This window comes from Bos taurus, chromosome 1, assembly GCF_002263795.3.
Source record: "Bos taurus isolate L1 Dominette 01449 registration number 42190680 breed Hereford chromosome 1, ARS-UCD2.0, whole genome shotgun sequence".
NCBI classification, from domain to species: Eukaryota; Metazoa; Chordata; class Mammalia; order Artiodactyla; family Bovidae; genus Bos; species Bos taurus.
This window is the reverse complement of record NC_037328.1, coordinates 3,815,755-3,835,266: the sequence shown is the minus strand read 5'-3', so window position 1 is coordinate 3,835,266 and position 19,512 is coordinate 3,815,755. Positions and strand designations below refer to the sequence as shown.

At 44.1% G+C, this 19,512-nt stretch overlaps 2 protein-coding genes across 3 annotated transcripts in view; one reads left to right on the top strand and one right to left on the bottom strand.

The window, feature by feature from the left end:
• Positions 1 to 1,986: 1,986 nt before the first annotated feature.
• Positions 1,987 to 10,655, top strand: SOD1 (superoxide dismutase 1). The gene is given in 5 exon segments (NM_174615.2): positions 1,987 to 2,137; positions 5,736 to 5,826; positions 7,613 to 7,682; positions 8,510 to 8,627; positions 10,229 to 10,655. Coding segments are annotated over 5 exon segments (459 nt in total). The 5' UTR covers positions 1,987 to 2,065; the 3' UTR covers positions 10,337 to 10,655.
• Positions 10,656 to 12,747: 2,092 nt separating this feature from the next.
• The window catches only part of SCAF4 (SR-related CTD associated factor 4), a 61,983-nt gene continuing 55,218 nt past the window's right edge, over positions 12,748 to 19,512 (bottom strand). For both annotated transcript variants that reach the window (XM_002707686.7, XM_005201117.5), the window contains exon 20: positions 12,748 to 14,063. In XM_002707686.7, the coding sequence (XP_002707732.3) occupies positions 13,117 to 14,063 (947 nt within the window). In that variant the 3' untranslated portion in view covers positions 12,748 to 13,116. The remainder of the gene's footprint in view (positions 14,064 to 19,512) is intronic.

Genomic DNA, 19,512 nt, shown 5'->3' with positions numbered 1-19,512 from the left:
GACTCTTTGCTACCCCATGGACTGTAGCCCACCAGTCTCCTCGGTCCATGGGATTCTCCAGGCAAGAATACTGGAGTGGGTTGCCATATCCTTCTCCAGGGGATCTTCACCACCAGGGCATTGGACCTGGGTCTCTCACATCTCCGGCACTGGCAGGCTTTACCACTAGCGCCACAACTAAATCCTCCCTACATTAGACGGAAAGGCAGATTGTGTTGGGAGTTCACTGGGAGAAGCAGAGGATTTCAACAGAAATCCCTAGCAGCCAGATCTCTCCTCCCTTAGGTGTGTCCCTCATCGGCCCCTGTCTGGGTCTCCTTAACTCCCTGTTTCTTTTCAGTATACTTTCCCCATCTCCTCTTTTGAGTCAAGTAGGTCCAGCTCTTGCCCTCAACTTGCCTACTTCACTGGGCATGAAAAACAGCTGCAGGTCAGAATTTCTCAACCTGCCAACATGAAAGCTCCCTGGGAACAAGGGAGGAAGGTAAATTCCAGGTTCCCACCGCAGACCCACTGGGTCAGAAACACAGCAATCTGCAGTTTAACGAGCCTTCTAGATGAGTCGAAAGCGTGCTTCCTGATTGAATTAACCTCATCTCTGAAAACAGTTCACTCATCTTTGTTACTCAGGCAGCCCGCTGAGGAGGGAAGAGGAAGATTCTTCTCTTGATGCCCCCTGGCAATCCCGTGGTTATCAAACTATTTTGCCAAGAAAAGCATGTTTGTGGGGGTGGGGCCAGATGGTGGCGGTGGTGGGGATTCTCCTGAGCCAAACTGTTGCAGACAAATGCACAGTGAAAAGTGTAAAAGTGAAAGCGTCAGTCACTCAGTCCTGTCCGACTCTTTGCGGACCCCACTGGACTGCAGTTGGCCAGGCTCTTCTCTCCATGGAATTCTCCAGAGAAGAATACTGGAGTGGGTAGCCCTTCCCTTCTCCAGGGGATCCTTCTCACTCAGGGAGTGAACCCAGGTCTCCTGCATTGCAGGCAGATTTTTTACCATCTGAGTCAGGAGAGAAGCAAATGCATAGTCACTGTAAAAAAAAAAAATATTTTGAGAGAACATTAGTAAAAGTTAAATTTGCATTTCCCAAAGGTACCCACCCACAGTCTCCTGTACATCTTTCTAGAGATATCTGAGCACACAAGTAAACATGTTTATACTTTTGAATAAAAACCCACAGAAGAAACGCCTTCCTTGAAGGTTAAGAAATGTATGGAGGTATCATTCACCCATTCTCCCCCTCTCCTTGACTGTTGGGGCAGCAGACAAAACACAGAGGGATGTAGAAATCAATCAGTTGGCTTTTTTTGGGGGGGGGGGGGCATTTTCAGGTTTGTGGCCTTGCCACACAGGAAATATTCGAAAGACGTAATTCTGACAACCAAATACGTAAGTTTTATGGGTTTAGGACTAAGAATTGCGGAGAAGAAAAGGTGAGACCCGGGACGGAGATCCACCGTCTTTACAGACCCTCAGAAAGCCACAACGCAATTAAAAAAAAAAAAGGAAATTATCACAAACACCCAGCATGAGCGTCTCAACTTGTGAAACACAAAAGCGACAACGTCAGGACCAAAGTCAGTTATCACTCATTAACATTTGCGGACAAAGGGACTTCATATCTTCCAGGCGTGCCACGTATATACCTCCCTGTCCCACTTTCGTGTACTGCAATCCGCAGATCACACCCTTTCGAGGAGAAAGCCTGGGTGGAGGTTGTTTTTTTTTTCCCCCACGGATCCAGGTTTTACTGCGCGTTTTCACACAGCCCCAGGGCGGAGAGGGCCGGCGGCGCTTGAGTGACGGGCTCCCCACACCGCCCCTAGGCTCCGCCCCTCCGTCAGGGCCCCCCCGAGGCCACCCCGTTGCGGGGGAGCGCGCTGAGAGCGCGGGCGGCGATTGGTTGAGGGCCAGGTTGGGCGGGGCGCGGCCGTCCAGCCCTATAAAAGTGCGGCGGCGCGCTTCTCTCGGTTTTGCGTCGGCGTGTGTTCTGCGGCGTCGTTTTCTCTACTTGGTTGGGGCGTCTCTAGCGGTCCGGGCCGGAGAGCCTTTCCCCCGAGTCATGGCGACGAAGGCCGTCTGCGTGCTGAAGGGCGACGGCCCGGTGCAAGGCACCATCCACTTCGAGGCAAAGGCAAGGGCTGCCGGGGGACTAGAGGGGAGACAAGCGGCGAGCGCGTGAGCGCCAACCTGTGCCCGGGAGCGGGAGGCCGGCCCCGCCGGGCCTCGGGCCGCCCTCGCCACGCCTCCCTCCCCCGGCGCGCGCGGTTCGGCGGATCCGCGGTCCACTCCCACCCCCGGGCCGCCCCGCGCGCCCGCAAAGTGCTGAGTCACCGGGCGAGCCCGGGGGCGATGCGAGGCGAGGCCTGGGCTGGGGTGCAGGAAGGGAACACCCGGTCGGCCCCTTTGTGTGTGTGGGGGTGGGGGCGGTGAGGCCGACAACCACGGGCCCGGGAGGGCGGAGAGAAAGCGAGGGAGGAGGAGAACCGGATGCCACGGCGCCCCTTCGACGTCCGCAGGCCCCGACGGAGACCTGCCCTGCTTTGAGGAGGCCGTGTGGCTATTCACCCCCCTCCCCACCCCCCTACCCCCTTCTTGGCGGGGTCAGTGTCTGGGTCCTGACATGCTGCGGATTCTTGAGTTGCGCAGTCCCGAGGCCTGGCCCGTCCTTGAGATCTCGGGGTTGGCGGGGTGCGGCCGGGCCTTCAGGAATCTCGTGGCGTCCGTTATCCTTTTGGGGCTTCCTTTGCAGCTCCAGTGCTCCAGCTCAGGGATCTGCGAACCACGCGCACAGTCTGTGCCGGGTTTGGTGTTTGTACAGCCCTCGAGCTGAGTGGTTCTATCTGTTCAGGTCTTTGTATTTTTATTTTTGTTTTGTTTTAATGTTTGTGTTTAAAGGAAAACACTAGTATGCAACAGTGACCCTTTACAAAAAAGTTTGCTGACACACCCTGCTCTAGGTCATGGTCAGGCTCTGTGGGGACGGAGAAGACGGCCCTGGTCAGAGCTCCAAAAAAACCCAGAGATCTAACAGACTCCCTTGTTTGGGGGGTTTTCTAGACAGCGATATTAATCCTGGGTTGCACGGCAGATTCAGACTCACCGCGTGCGTGCTAAGTCGCTTCAGTCGTGTCCAGCTCTTTGCGACCCCATGGACTGTAACCCGTTAGGATCCTCTGTCCATGGGATTCTCTAGGCAAGAGGAACCGGAGTGTGTTGACGTTTTCTCCTCCAGGGGATCGTCCCAGTCCAGGGATCGAACCCAGCTCTGCTGCATTGCAGGCAGATTCTCGACCCGCTGAGCCGTTAGGGAAGCCCCAGAGTCACTGGCAGAGCTTTTTAAAATAGAGATTCCAGGGCTCAACTCCGGATCAGTTACGTCAGAACTTGGTGCGGTGCAGTCTGAAATTTGGTGTTTTTAAAGCCTCCAAAGTGATTCATGGCGGATTGAGAATTCTGTTGATAGAGGGCAGTGATGAGGTTCGGGAGTCCAGGGAGAGGAGGGCTAGAGTAATTTCCTTTGCACGGAATTGTCATTTCTGTGCTTGGAGTATTCCTGTAAACATTTTCAGTCATGTGACTTTGAAATTTCTTTACCGGTAGGCCTGTTACTGAGAGGGTATTGGACAAACCTCTGCACGAATCATGTAAAACAAAGTGTACAGAAACACAGTGATAATACTGTGAAGCACAGATGTTGTGAGGAGTGTGAAACATCTTTTCACAGATGTTGTGAAAAGACTGTCCCAGATCTTAGGTTGCCAGTGGGTGGAAAATTGTGCTGGCTTGTTAATCTTGAGGGAGTATTTAAGGTACCAATGAGATTTACAGTGGTTTATGGAAACATGAGAGGATATGCAAAGTGTCCTATGTGAGATTTATACAAGGAGAACTTAAATATTTGAGCTTAATTTTTTCCTTTTGGTGGTTTCCAAATTTTCCGAAAAGGCTTTTTGACATTAGACTAAACTTTGCTCTTTTCATTTGTCAGACTGTCTTGTCTCTCCTCTTGCCTCTCACTAGAGAACCTAAGAAGCCTCTGAGGAATTCTTTCCCTCCTCCACTGAGAGGCAGCTCCTGGTGTCACTTAGATTCAGAAGCCAAACTGTGGAACCTGACGCAACCCGGGCCCCCTTAGTTTTTACGCCTTCCCTGCGCAGCTTGTATGGCTCCCTCTTCTGGGTTCTGAACCTCCGCTTTGGTGGTGCTCTCTGCACCTGATAAAAGACCCTTGGGTATGCAGATGTATTAAACTGTCAGTAAACTATCACCTGTACTTCTTGGCTTATTGAGTGTTTAAAATTTTTGGATTAGTTTCCAGTTTTCAAAAATCGGAAATTTTCACCTTTTAAGTCCAGAGTCTAGCTTGTCTTGAAAATCATCTGGAGAAGGCCCCTGCTGAGCCTTCGTTAGCCTAGAGTGACACTGCGGCCCGTTTCCCTTCCTCCTGCTTCCCTGACCTGTTTCACCCATTTGAGAGAATAGCCCAGTTCCCGCAGGATGTACCAGGCTGCTTACCCTTGAACTTCTCCTGTGCATTACCAGTTGAGTGGGCGTGTGGAAGAGCCTGCGTGTTTGCCTCTCTGTGCTCTTGATAACATGGTGCAGAGAGCACCACCAAAATGGAGGTTCAGAACCCAGAAGAGGGAGCCATACAAGCTGCGCAGGAAAGGTGTAAAAACTAAGGGGGCCCGGGTTTGGGGGATAACGGTCACATTTGGCTTTTTCCAGAATGTTCTATTAAATTTCGGGTTTTTCTTTACCTAGAGGAATCATAGTGTATCTGTCTTCAAAAAGAAATACAAGAGGCAGCAGTCGCCACGCTACTTTCCAGGAGCAGTGATACCTAGCCAGTGGAAAATCAGATCTTCAAGGCCTAACACGTCTTGTAACTGTCGGCCCTGTCTTTTTAAAAAAACAGAAACACCATCTGCTATTCCTATATGGTGTGGTTGCTGTGTTAGGTTTATTTTAGTTGCTAAGATCTCTCTGTGGCTGTGGAAGTAACTTCTTTGACTTGTCTATGTAGCGTGCAGTACCATTACCCATCACCTTTGCTGGGATTGCAGTGTTTTGTTTTTCTTCACCTGCTTCGGTGTTTCATTGTCCCTTTTTGATCTCAGGAGTGGAAAGGTTATCTAGGTTTCAATGCCTGAAAAGCCTCGAGAAAGCAGTACTTCTGGTTAGACTAGGATCAGCTTCCCAGTGGCAATGAGGAGGATATTCTCTGGCTACAAACCAAAAATATCCATGTGGGAAACTGATAAACGTCCCTCTCCTGGGAGGAGTGGAGAAGAGGGACCATGGGATAGCAAGTTGAGTATTTCCAGGAAACCTTTTTTTTTTCTTTTTAAGACAATCTGTGTGTTTGATAATACAGCAGTGTCTGCATGAAGAAGATGCTGAAAAGTGTATGACGTGCAAGCAGTTGGGTTCACAAGTTTGATACGTGCACATATACTTAGCCACACACGAGCACAACCTATTTGAAGTATTTACAAAATAAGCAAGAACTTACTCGTATTACACATGAGTGGTTAAGCAGCTACCTGGGGGTTCATTGCTAGAACGTGGTGGGCCTTTCTAGCCAAAAACCTTGGACACAGGCTTTTGACTCCCGAGTTGCTGTTCTTTTCACTTTTCCTGTGAGTGGTAAAGGTAATTCAGTCGTTTTCTTTGCTCAGAAGCATTTGCCCTCTTTTCAAACTTCTCTCACTTTCCTTTGACTAAAGGGAGATACAGTCGTGGTAACTGGATCCATTACAGGATTGACTGAAGGTGATCATGGATTCCACGTCCATCAGTTTGGAGACAATACACAAGGTGGGTGTTGTCCTGGTGACGAGCGATTCACAGTCACCTCACCTAGTGAGATAAACCTAGTAGTGTGTGTGTGTGTGTGTGTGCGTGTGCGTGTGCGTGTGTGTGCGCGCTCTCGTGTGCTTAGACGCTCAGTTGTGTCTGATTCTGCAACCCGTGGACTGTAGCCCTCCAGGCTCTCTGTCCATGGGATTTTTCAGGCAAGAGTACTAGAGTGGTTGCCATTTCCTTCTCCAGGGGATCTTCCCGACCCAGGGATTGAACCCAGTCTTCTGTGTCTCCTGCATTGCAGGTGGATTGTCTATCTGCTGAGCCATCCAGGAAGCCATCCCCACACATTAAAAACTTGCCAACAATTTTTTAAAAAGTCAATAGGACTACTCAAATCAGCCTCAGGGACAAAAATGACTGACTCATGGAATGGAAGGGGGAATTGATGTTTTTATCTTACTATTGGTTGATTATGTAAGAGTCTCAGGTGTTTTTAACAATAGAAAACATTGCTGCTACTCTCTGACCTTCTTGGCCTTTGGTCCTTGTGAGCTGGGGGTTGAGGGTGGGTGTGACAGGCAGGGGTACGTTTATCATTACCCTGGAAGAACAGCTCCACAGCTCCAACACAAGAGCCTTAGTTGGGACGGGGCTGGAGGGGAAGGAAGAGACAAACTGATGATGGCCTGTGAAGTGTTGGTGCTGTGGATTGAGTTTGATTTTCTCCATTTGGGATCAGAAGCAAGTTAACAAAATTTATGGGTTAAGTTGCTGTATTTGAGTAAACTTAGTCTTTCAGCCTTCTGTGATGAGAACTTAATTCATTTTGCTGGAACCTGTTTTTAATGTCCCATAATTTGGTTCCTTTAAATAGTGATTTAAGGGTCAGATGTGATCCACTTCAACAATTATAAAAATTCCTGGGACTAAGAGGTGGTCCAGTGGGTAAGACTCCACCTAGTTCCCAATGCAGGGGGCCTGGGTTGGATGCCTGGTCAGGGAGAGGAGTCCCCACATGCACGCCACAACCCAGAGGCCACATGCTGCTGCCTAAGGACCCTGCGTGCCTCAACTAGAGATCACGTGTGCAGCAGCTGAGACCTGGCGCAGCCAAAGGAAAAGCATTCCCGCCTCCGGTGGGAGGCGACTGCTGTTTGGCTTCGACTTACTCTGCCACGTCCTGTAACCTGCGTGTCGTCTCCCTGAGTGGGGAGGGTGGGGGCTGTTCACGGCCTTTATCCATCCCCCACCCCACCTGACAGCCATCTAGTGAAGACCCATGTCCTGAAAGAGCCGCCTCCATAGTTGTGGAAATGCTCTTCCCCGGTGCTCAGGAGTGCCATTTTCACAGAGTACAACCTTAAGGCCCAGAGTCGTGCAGGGCAGCAGCCCTTGGACTAGGATGCTGCTTTATATTCCAAAAGCACCAAGACCCAGACCGCAGCTGTCTGGCAGCGTGTTGCTGGGGAGACACGTTTTTTGTAGTTGAGGTATCCTGTCGTCTTAGGAAGTAGGATCATAATCATGGGATTTTAATAGAAGGACCATTGAAGTGCAAGTCGGGGCAGAAGCACCCAAGCCCAGAGAATGGTGTTACCTTGACCAGTGTCACACAGTAGTTAGCATTTGTCTCTACTCCCTGCCCTCTGTTGCTGTTGTTACTAGCCCAGAAGTCACATTTTGGGTCAGTACTTTTCTCCAGTTGAGGCTTTTAGCAATGACCAGTTTCGTTTTTAGAATTTATTTTGGAATTGTGATTTATAATTTAGCTGCCTTTTTTTTTTTCTTTTGTGAACAGGCTGTACCAGTGCAGGTCCTCACTTTAATCCTCTGTCCAAAAAACACGGTGGGCCAAAAGATGAAGAGAGGTGAGTGACCTTAATTCTTTTTTGAAATAATAGTGCTGGCTTTGGGCAGGGGTGGTCAGTATGGTTTACTACTTGCAGATTGTATGCTAAGATAATTGCACTTCTGCTTTTGAATTTGTTGCTCCACGTAACGCCTTGCCCCCGAGTACTGGAATGGCATTACTCCCTGGGCTAAGGAATTGACAAATGGGGACACTGCAAACGATTTGGGTTTTGTAGCGTTTATTGAATAAAGAACTAATACAAGTGTCAAAGGGAACTAATACAGGAAATGTCATGAATAACAGTACTGTCAACTACTAGCAAAATTAAAACATCATTGTGAAACTCTGGGAACTTTGTAGATGAAAATTTAATGTTGAAAATTCACTGAGACTCCCCTTGTATGTGTTCGTTTTCTGAAAGCCTTTCAGGAAAATATTAAATTTTAAGGACAAGGATTAATTTACGTTTATATCAAAGGGCTAGGGGCATAACTCTTTTAGCCATGCCAAGTATTAATAGGCATAACTCAGTAACTTAGAGTTTACCCTCTTAAGTTTACTTTACCTCTGAGGTTAGGGGTGCACCCCAAGTCTTTCCAGAGTGTTGCTTTATAGACTTGAAGCCTTGCTTGAAGAGCTGTGTGTCTGGAACATCTTGTTAGTTGTTTAATTTGTATGTTTTCAAAGTTTTGTCAGTATGGAAAAGTGGATTCTATTTGATAATACCGTATTGCTCTCTCAAGTCACCCTTATATATCTGACTCATCCATTTTTAATTTAGCTTATGAACTAAAGTTAGATAGACAGAAATCAGTCCTAATCCCTCTGCTTTTTCGATGTTAGGCATGTTGGAGACCTGGGCAATGTGACAGCTGACAAAAACGGTGTTGCCATCGTGGATATTGTAGATCCTCTGATTTCACTCTCAGGAGAATATTCCATCATTGGCCGCACGATGGTGGTAAGTTTTCATATAATAAGGATATGCATGAAATTTCTTCTAACATATGATCATGTATGTTGTCATGACTTCACAATTGTTAATCCTGGCTTCTAAGCTTCCATATAAATTGTACGTTCCGTTCAGATTAGGAAAAGCAATTATTTTGTTGGACACTTAACAGTGAAGGTGAATTAATGGTCAAGGTCGGTTAAGACCAGTTTTGCTAAGATGCAGTAATAAAGCAGATTACCTTTGATCAACCCTGGGATTCTTGAGGCAAGAACACGAGTGGGTTGCCATTTTCTTCTCCAGGGCATGAAAGTGGAAAGTGAAAGTGAAGTCGCTCAGTCGTGTCTCTTTGTGATCCCATGGACTGCAGTCCACCAGGCTCCTCCGTCCATGGGATTTCCCAGGCAAGAGCACTGGAGTGGGGTGCCACCGCCTTCTCCAGTGGAAACAGAAGCTGTCTTTGGTCTTCAGATGGCCAGGCTTTCTGTCACTACTGGGTTTCCCCCTTGCAGTTAACCAGAGCATTTGAAATCTAAAGTCTGGGGTGGACCTGGTGCCAGTATTCATTCACGTCTGCAGGTTGTTGTCACTTGCGTAACGTGTGGGAGGCCGTTGCCCCAGGCTATGTAGCCCTGCATCTGGTTCCTACGGAATGCCTCCTGAAGGCTCCCAGAGGACAGCTAACTTTCAGTAGACGCTTCCTATCAGTTCACCCTTTTATCCTTAGAATTAATTTCCTTCTGTAGTTATGAAGCAGAAAAGTCACTTATCAATGTTTGATGTGCTGTGCTTAGTCACTCAGCTGTGTCCGACTCTGTGCCACTGCTGGACTTGCAGCACGCCAGGCTCTGTCTATGGCATTCTCCGGGCAAGAATACTGGGTTGGACTGCCATGCCCTCCTCCAGGGGATCCTCCCAACCCAGGGATCGAACCCAAGTGTCCTGCATTGCAGGCAGATTCTTTACCATCTGAGCCACCAAGTGGTGGCTTAATGTTTTATGAGCAAAATTTAAAAGGCTACTGCTTGAATATTCAAGATATTTTTAGGGCCTCCCTCATAGCTTCAGTTGGTAAAGAATCTGCCTGCAATGCAGGAGACCCGGGTTTGATTCCAGGGTCTGGAAGATCCTCTGGAGAAGGGCATGGCAACCCACTCCAGTATTCTGATTTGAATATTCAAGATATTTTTAGGTTTATCTCTTATTTATGGGTCTGTAGCTAATTAGACAAAGTTTTTGTAAGTTTATAGTTTTTTTTGGTTCACCTTTCCCCTCAAACCAGTTTGTACTATGAAAGAATGTCTACTCTGATATTACTAAAATTTCTTATGGTAGATTTAGCATGTGGATACTTTGTAACCTAATTCTATGGGTTTCTCGTCTTTTTGAGATAGTACTGCTAACCCTTTATGATGTCTGCATCATCAAGAAAAAGCTCTGAATGGTAGTTTCTACTTTTTACTACTCAATATTTATGTATTTTCCTACTAGTAGGATTATTTTAACATGGTATTTTCTAATATTCAGTGGTTCTTAAAAGTCTTTTGGGTATTGTTGAGATGGTAATTGCTTGATAGCCTGAGTTAATTTGTTGTTAAAACTTTTTAAAGGTCCATGAAAAACCAGATGACTTGGGCAGAGGTGGAAATGAAGAAAGTACAAAGACTGGAAACGCTGGAAGTCGTTTGGCCTGTGGTGTAATTGGAATTGCCAAGTAAACATTCCTTGGGACATGGTCTTAGTCCTAGTAACTCATCTGTTATCTTGCTAGTTGTAGAAATTTAATTTGATAAGCATTTAACACTGTAAACTTAAAAAGTGTAATATGTGTGACTTTTTAAAAATTGCTTTAAGTACCTGTAATGAGAACTGACTTATGATCACTTGAAAGATTTGTATAATTTTATAAAACTCATATGCAATTAAAATGTGTTTCATTCATCTCTGTATTTTGCCAGACTTAATCACATGTATATTATTTGTCTGAATTTCTTCGATTCTCTCAAGCCTGCAATAAACATTCTCTGTGGCACTGTATTTTGAGCCTGTTGAAGTATTTAAATTGAAATTCTAAATTAACTTGATATTCATACATAGAGTGTGAATTATTACTAAATCTCTTAGTAATATGTTGACGGGTATTAACTATCTTATAGAACTTTTTTTTGAAAGTGTTTTTAAATGAGATCATTCAAATGTTAAAATTTTAGCGATTGGTAAATTTAGCTAAGACTAAGCTGAACTTTAATCTCAGACAAATAGGCCATTCTTTGTTAGCTTTAGGGAAGTTAAGGTGGTAACTTTATTTTAAAAAGTAGCTGTTTACAATTTAAGAGAGCCCTTTGATAACTTAGTGAAATTGTAAATGGCAAGTTACAGCCTTAGCAGAGTAAGATTAATTTACCTACCTGTCAAAATGGCACATACTCCATTTTTATAGACCCATGGCCACTTATTTTTAATAACAGTAGAGTTTGGCACAACCTGCTTTCAGATATGCCCTTTAAAGAAATACATTATACCCACTGTAAGGTGGAAGCAAAGAAATGACTTAGTTGTGAGTTCTGCCTGTTTAAATACAAGAATTTCTACACCCAATTAGTAATTCAAGTCTGTTTCTCTAAACACGTATGCCTATAGAAGAATGCTTTAAAATGAAGTGTTGATCTTAACACAGGTTTGACTGTGGGTTATAGTTTATTCATTGAAATTTATAGGATATTTGACAGAGAAGCCAGAAATAAGCAACTGTTTTGGTTGGACTTTAGCCAGTGAAGATCACTTGGAGAGGAAAAGCTAATTTAGAAAAATAAATGTAGTGTATTCAGTTTTAAGTTGGTGATAACAGTATGCTCACAAATTAACATTGGAATTTAAAAACCAACACTAACATTTCATAAGGTAGTTTGTTACATAAATGGACTTGCTTGGGTCTTTAAGGCCTCAAATGTAATTACTCCCACTTAATACTTCTGGGGTTTTGTCATGAGCAAATAGGGTGACCTTAATACTTTCAATTGGAAATACTGGACTGTTTCCTTGAAACCCGAACACTAATCAGATGTGTATTTCCAGAAGCAGTTTCAGCTAGGCCTTTTGACACTCAGTGGGCCAACATACACCAGGGTAAGCTTATGACTCAGGTCTACATATGTGAAACGGGATTTTCTCTTATTTTCCAAACGTTGCCCGGGTACATTTCCCCCCACCACCCATTAAGGATCTTGCTGCAGAAAATCAAAACCAAATAAAGCAGCTTGGCCTCGGGATGAGGGTGAAGAAGCTGTACCAGCACACAAACTAGGACAGTTTAGACACATAGTTTAAGGAGAAAAGAGCTTCAAGGCCATAAATACTTGGGTTGTGTTAATGGTTGGTCTTTTCCTTGGCACTAGCTCAGCAGCTTTATGTAACCGCTTCTCTGTACTACTTCAGGTACAGGTTTTCCCTTTAAATATCTTCATGTAACAGTTCTTGGATAACTCACAACTGTTCTTCCTAGTTAACCCAATTATTTTAAAGAAGAGCGAGTACTTTGCAGGGGTGAAAAGCTCAGTTTACCTCTGCTCAGTAGGGGAAAAGAGAGGCAACAGGCAAGGGTTACAGAAACAGTGGGGGCTGCATTTAAGTTCTTAAACAGATGAGACAAAAAGCTAATAAAGCTGCAGACACTAACCTTGATTTTCTTTCACCTTTTTGAAAAATTTAATGGGATGGTAAGAAAGACAACCAGCCTTCTAAAGAAGTAATACCCAGGCAATAATTTATAGTACAATTGGCAATGTTGGGGTCCAATGTTCCCTTAGCAAAGAATTTTTTTTACCAATTATTTAGGGCAACATTTACCACAAAGCCAATGGGTGGCGGGTGGGGAGGAGAACACCTTGATTGAATCCCAAAACTCAAGCTTTTCAGTTAACATTAAAACCACTAACTTTTGCCTTAGGATTGAAATGCTAAAAATCAAAAATATTACAGATCAAGTGTTTGAAAATAACTACATAAAGATGTCTGTTTCCATCAAATCAACAAGTCTAATTTAGACTAATACAGCATTAACCGCTCAAACTTTGATGAACAGTCCTTTTCTACCTTAATGCAGTGTAGGAAGAATAGCACACGTTAAAAGTTTGTTACGAAAATAGAGTTTATTAAAAACATCCCTATTGTTTTTTGAGGAGCTTTCACCGTTACCTTGTCTTAAATTAAAAAAAAAAAAAAAATAGAGAGCACTTCTAATTACGATTTGTAAACTTTTTAAAGTCAAAACTTTTAAAAAGTTACAGCAAAAAGGGTAATATTTATTCATATTTTCAGTATTTTTTTTGTTGTTATTTTGTGACTATTTTTAAATAGAAGGGAAGCAATCAAATTGCTTACAGCTCCCACCAACTACTGCGGGGCTGTGACATAGCAGGAGCAGGTATAATACAGCATCTGTACACCCCAAGCCCTACCCTCCTGTGTTGCTGTCATATCCGACAGATCCCAGTCTCTCTTAACGAGGAGCCTCTGCTGCTGAGCCGGGGTCCTTCTCGGGGTTGACGGATGAGGTAGCCTCAGCAGGTAACTCTTCAGAAGGCTTTGCGACTGCAGGCCCAGGCTCCCCCTTAGGAAGTTCTGAAACAGTGTCTACGTTTCCCGCTTGGCTAATGGGAGGTTCCACGGTCTTGTTACTGCCTGCCCTGTCTGCCACCTCGGGCTTCTCTTTGCCTCGGTTTTCTTCCTTCTCTCTACGAGACTCTCTATCTCTAGAATCTCTCTCTCTGTCTCGATGCCCACTAGAACGTCTATTCCTGTCTTCCAAGTCTCTGTGCCTGTCCCGGTCGGGGCTCCTCCTTCCCCACTCTCTCCTCTCACGGTTACTATTCTCTCGATCATCGTTACGGTTCCCGTACCGTTCCCGGTCATTCTCCACCCTATTTCCAAAGGATCTTCTTCCAAACCTTTCTTGGTCTCTACCTGAATTGAACTGCTGCTGCCTGCTGTCATTTCTGAACGGCTGTGGCTGCTGCTGAGCCGGCGGCGGCTGCTGGGCTGGCGGCGGCTGCTGCGGTGGCGGCTGTGCAGGTGGCTGCTGCTGTTGCTGCTGTTGCTGCTGTGGCGGCGGCTGCCTTCCGTCTCGGTCCTCAGGACCCCCCGGGCCCGGCCCCGGGCCCCCGAGCCCTGGCATCCCGCCAGGCCTGACGAAGGGGCCGTGGGGTGGGAATGGGCCTTTCATTCCATGAGGCGGAGGCATTCCGAAGCCCCCCGGGCCTGGTGGTGGGCCTCGGTGCATCATGTGTGGAGGCATGGGCCGAGGTGGCATCAAGGGAAACCGCTGTAAGTGAGGTGGAGGCATTCCTGGCGGGCGCTGGAGTGGGATCAGGCCAGGTCGGGCACCGAGGAGACCAGTGGACGGGGCCTGGAGCCCAATGACGGGACCTGGTGCAACTCCTTGGGTACCTGATGAGGCAATAAAAATCAGACTGTAAATAAAGCAACACAGAAGACGGCATATTCTATTTTCAGCTGTTTCCTGTGGTGCTTGGAGCAAAATGAAATTCACAATCTTCCAATGTCATACTGTTTGACAGTCTACCCAGGAGAAACTCAATGTGAAGTCCCAGCAACAATCCATGGCAAGCAGTCCTAAAGATACATCATACAGTTATGTACACACACCTACCTAATACAGGTTGAGGTCCAAATATGTCACATAAGGAGACTAATATACCACATTTTGGAAAAAGTATATCAAAACGTCCTTCCGCACAGCCTTGATTAGCAGCTGTTTTACCACTCAAAATGCTTGAGAAACACAATGTACTATGTCCTAATGAGATAAAGAAATGAACTAGCTGAGCCAACTGAAACTTATTTCAGGTGTACTCTTAGAAATTTTTTACTCTAAGTCTTACTTTGACTTTCTATTAGGAAAAAAATGGGGTCAATGACCCAGAAAATCCAGTGAAGAGGGAGGTTTCTTTGAGTCTATGACACTAAAATGCTTTACGTAGTTAACGTGCAGTCATGTGCTCAGTTGCTCAGCCGCTTTGTGACCCCATGGACTATAGCCTGCTAGGCTCCTCTTAGAAGTTTTCAGGCAAGAATACTGGTGGTGGTCCATGAACTGTATAGCCCACTAGGCCCCTCTGTCCATGGGATTTTCCAGTCAAGAATACTGGAGTGGGTTGCCATATCCTTCTCCAGGGTATCTTCCCAACCCATGGATCGAAAACACTAATGCTTGTAAAACAAAGATCAACACAAGAACGGAGAGTTTGTTTTCACAAGTCTCTTTTTAAAGCACAGCATAACATGTAAACTGCTATGCCAAAATGACTGCTGAACTATGCTGAGTGCTCAGCTATTCACCTTCTATTCATTTCCCAAAGATGGCAAGACTGATAAAAGTTAGTGCTGCTGAAAGTGACAATGACTACCAGTCTTATTTCCTACTTACAGGAGGCATTTTGTTTATGCTTTATTGTAACAGTCAAATTCAACCCATCATGTATGATACAGAAAAGGAGGATTTGTTTCACAACTTAATTAAGTAACAGGTATCATCACCTCTCTCATTTCTCTGCAAATATTAACAATACAACAAGTTACTCGAAAAAGGAAAACGTTCAGGTATTATCAGAAGGTGCCGTCTACTCACATACTGCAGAGATGTCTTTGGCAAGTTGTAGGTTATGACTATCAAGTGGCAATGGTGAGAGAAATGCTTGCGCAACACTGACAGAAAAATAACCTGGAAGTAAACCCAATACTTTTTCATCTTTCTCCCATCCCCAACATCATGTTATTTTATGTTTACAGTTTCAATCACTTCCTCCCACTCACTTTAGCAAACATTTAAGGAAGTCCTACTAAATCCTAACAATAGGTTTTCTGTATACACAATTATTACTAATATGGAAGACAAGAATTTCTACTTCAGTTTTTGCTCCTCCGAACATATGGTCCAATACTACTCTGTCAGACTTAGGAACTAAAAAGAGTGGACTGAAAATGTACGTGTATTAGTTATAACTCTTAACATGAAGTTGTAACTCTTATCACTTTACTTAGAGTACCTTCTTTTAAATGCTTAAAGAGAAACATTTGGTGAAAAAAACCTCACACAGGAGTGACCCTGGACACATGCCTCAGAAATACGGATAATAATACCTGCTTTTTGCTGATATTAAATGGGATAAAACACTTAAGCATGAGCTCAGAGCTTGGCATATCGCTAAGTGCTGCAGTTATTATTCTACACATCTATTTTGACAAATGGTAAATATCTTAACACTAAGTATTTCACTTTGCAAAAACACTATGTTTTGTATTTCTGATCATTAAGATCTTATTAGCCTCTCCTGGTTCCCCAATATCCACCACCGTTTAGAGTCAAGCAGTTTGGTAATTGAAAGAAATTAAGCTTCCATATATCAGGCCTAAGAAAATGTTAATTACCATAATGAAAACCCACAAATGATGAACTGGATGAATGAGGCAAAGACCTCAGCCCTTCATACACTCTTCACACTCTTAAGAAAATCCCAGACAATGAGCATAACACAGAACTTATACTCTACCTCAGAATGATATGAAATTCACAGCAAACTTTCTTGATGCCACTTATTGTACATTTACTGAGACTGGACCATATAGTGAGACAACCTGGCATCTAAGGTTATTTCCTTGCTCCCACTTTTTAAAGAAATCATACAGTACCAACACTTGTGGACTTTAACTCAAAACAAGCAACATAAAGTGTATGTACCCATGTACAGTCTCTTTCAATAGTTAATCATATACAGAAGCACCTAAATAAAATTTTCATTTCCCACCAGCTTTTACTCAAGGAAAAAAATGATAAATGTTTACTCTGTTAAAAGACTTGGTGTGGCACATTCTAGGACCTAACTATAAGCTCAAGGGGCCAATACCAAGTTTTAAATTACACTACAAAAAAAAAATAAATTACACTACAGGGATGGGGAAGGGATTAAAAGTATCTTATTATAACAAAAGAATTAAGTTCAGATGAATCTTTAAGAGGAAACAGACCTTTGCAGGACAATGGGAATACTGACGCCTTCCTCAACTGCCAATTTGACAGCTGCCAAAAGCCAACCTCTATCTTTGTACAGAGATCACATGGGCAATGATTCTTTCTAAACCCATCTCTAGGAACGCATTTCTAAGTTCTTTGTAACATGCATCTGAGGGTACATACAGACGGACTTAACAGGGTTAACTTTTACAGTACATGCATATATATATATATATATATATATATATATGTATATATTAATATTTATTTTGTCAAACCAGGTCTTTAGTTGTGGCATGTGGGATCTAGTACCCTGACCAGGGACTGAACCCCAAGCCCCTGCACTGGGAGAGTGAAGTCTTAGCCACTGGACCACCAGGGAAGTCCCATATAATGAAACCTCCTACAAATAAATTTTTATTTATTTTTAATTTTTGGCCACGACATGAAGCTTTTGGGATCTTAGTTCCCCAACAAGGTATTGAACCAGAGCCCATGGCAGTGAATGCAGGGTCCTAACAACTGGACCACCAGGGAATTCCCCAAAGCATATTTTTATAAAGAAAAAAACCCATTGCCTAATTTATCTATCTAACATATGTGGATATTTAGGATTTACTTAAAATATTATACACTCAAATAATTTTTCTCTTTCATAAATAAGCTGATTTCCCTTTAACCCTTTATGGGCCAACAAAGTACAGACTCCCCTGACAGTATTTCCATAGTTTCAAATGTTGGCCTTCAAAATACACAAGTGGTAGAATTACTGATTTTTTTGCTCATCTGTTGTTGTTCTGCAGTGAACAAAAAAGTACTGCTTTTAATTAAAGTTACATTTGATTAAAAAAATATATCAGGTGGTGTAAGTTCCTGGTAGGGATAACAGCTGAATTTCATTTTCATTAGGAAAGCTGATGTTACACACACACCAGTGGATATGTAGTGAGTTCCCCAGGTCTAAAGGACATTCAACGTAATTATTCATTTTATTTCAAAGTTTGATGTGCAATATACCATGGACAAGTTTTCCAGTTACAAACTTCAAAAAAAAAAAAAAAAATTCACCCATACGTATGTTGAACCTCGAAGCTTTTTTTACATTGTTACCACATTTACTGTGCTGGGGATGTTGTTCTTTAGTGGCTGTGTCCCAACCTGTGTCTACCCTGTGGACTGTTGCCTGCCAGGCTCCTCTGTCCATGGGATTTCTCAGGCAAGAAAACTGGAGTGGGTTCCCATTTCGTTCTCCAGGGGAATTTTCCAACCCAGCGATCAAACCTGCATTGGCAGGTGGATTCTTTAACACTCAGCCACCAGGGAAGCATGTGCTGGGGATATAAGGACTAAAATTAATAATCTTTTCCTTCAAACAGAATACAGCCTAGTAGAAACAAATGTTAACTGCTCTAAGAGATGGCACACACTAGGATGGTGACAAAAGTAAAACTGATACAAGTCGGTGTGTGTGAAAATGAGCAGGAGTCCCATGAGATGTCTGAATTAGGTGTCAGCAGAAGACAAAAACATTCAGGCCAACATTAGGAATGAAGAATGTTACGATCAAGAGGATGGCACTGCTGAAAAGGCCTATTAGCAAGCTGAAGCAGTAAAGTGTGCTGTTACTGCAGCAGAATGTCTTCTGAATGAAAATCGAGGAGAGAAGGTGAGGTTTATTATTGAAGCAGCTACAATCTGTACAAATATAAATCGCTATCAATTACAAATTAGAAAAAGAAAAAAAGATGAGATGTGTGAGGCTGAACAAGGTAGGCCGGGGCATCCAGGTCTTCCATGCGTGATAAGGAACTTGGACTGATCTAGAGAGGGGGGAAAACCACACAGGGATTTTTAGCAGGGATGGTCCTATGTTCGTTTTCGGAAGATCCCTCTTTCAGGAAAGCAAGAAGGGGGAGGAGGGAGGATACTAGAGAGTAGTGAGGCTCTTATTTCAAGAATCCAGGGGACAGAGGTGATAGACAACTGAAAGAGGTGCTAGAGAAGGAGGAACATTTAAGCTTTTCAACAGCAGGACTGGAAGAATCCAAGAGCTGGAGGAACACAGCTCTCTGCTTTGAACGAGGATGGAGGCATCTGTGCAATGCAGAAATTTAATAACAGAAGCAATTTTTGGAGACAGACGACAAACTTCACATGGTAACACTGAGGGTTGGAGAGGCCTGGGCTACACCTGATGGAAATGTGCTCAAGAGATTGATTAAATGTATAGAGCTCAGAAGATTAAGAGTCATGGTGTTAACTTATCCAGAATATGGATGAAACAAAAAAGGGAGGAATTCAGACCTGGGGAGACAGTACAGTAGATAGAAAACTCCAAATTTTCTAATGCAGCAAGATTTTAAGGCAGACAAATTATTTAAATTCAAGGAGTAGAAGAAACTCGTGCATGTGTGCTAAGTCACTTCAGTCATGTCGGACTCTTTGCGACCCCATGAATTGTAGCCCACCAGGCTCTCCTGTCCATGGAATTCTCCAGGCAAGAATACTGGAGTGGGTTGCCATACCCTCCTCCAGGGGGTCCTGCTGACCCAGAGATCAAACTTGGGTCTCCTGCATTGCAGGTGGATTCTTTACCGTCCAAGCCACTGGGCAAGAAACTCATTGGAGTTTAAATAGCCAAGGCTATTTCCTATGAGTCAAAAAGCCCTCAACTGTTCCACAACTAAAAAACAAGTATCAAGATTAGAGAGATGCCACTGCTTTCTATAGCAAAGATGTTGGTGATCATGGGAAATAAGAAACAAGTATGTTAAAAGGCTAAAGGGGTGGTGTGGGAGGGGAAGGTTGATATGGTTAGAGACCAGTGTGGACCTTGAAATCTCAGAAGAATAAAGCTTGACTTAT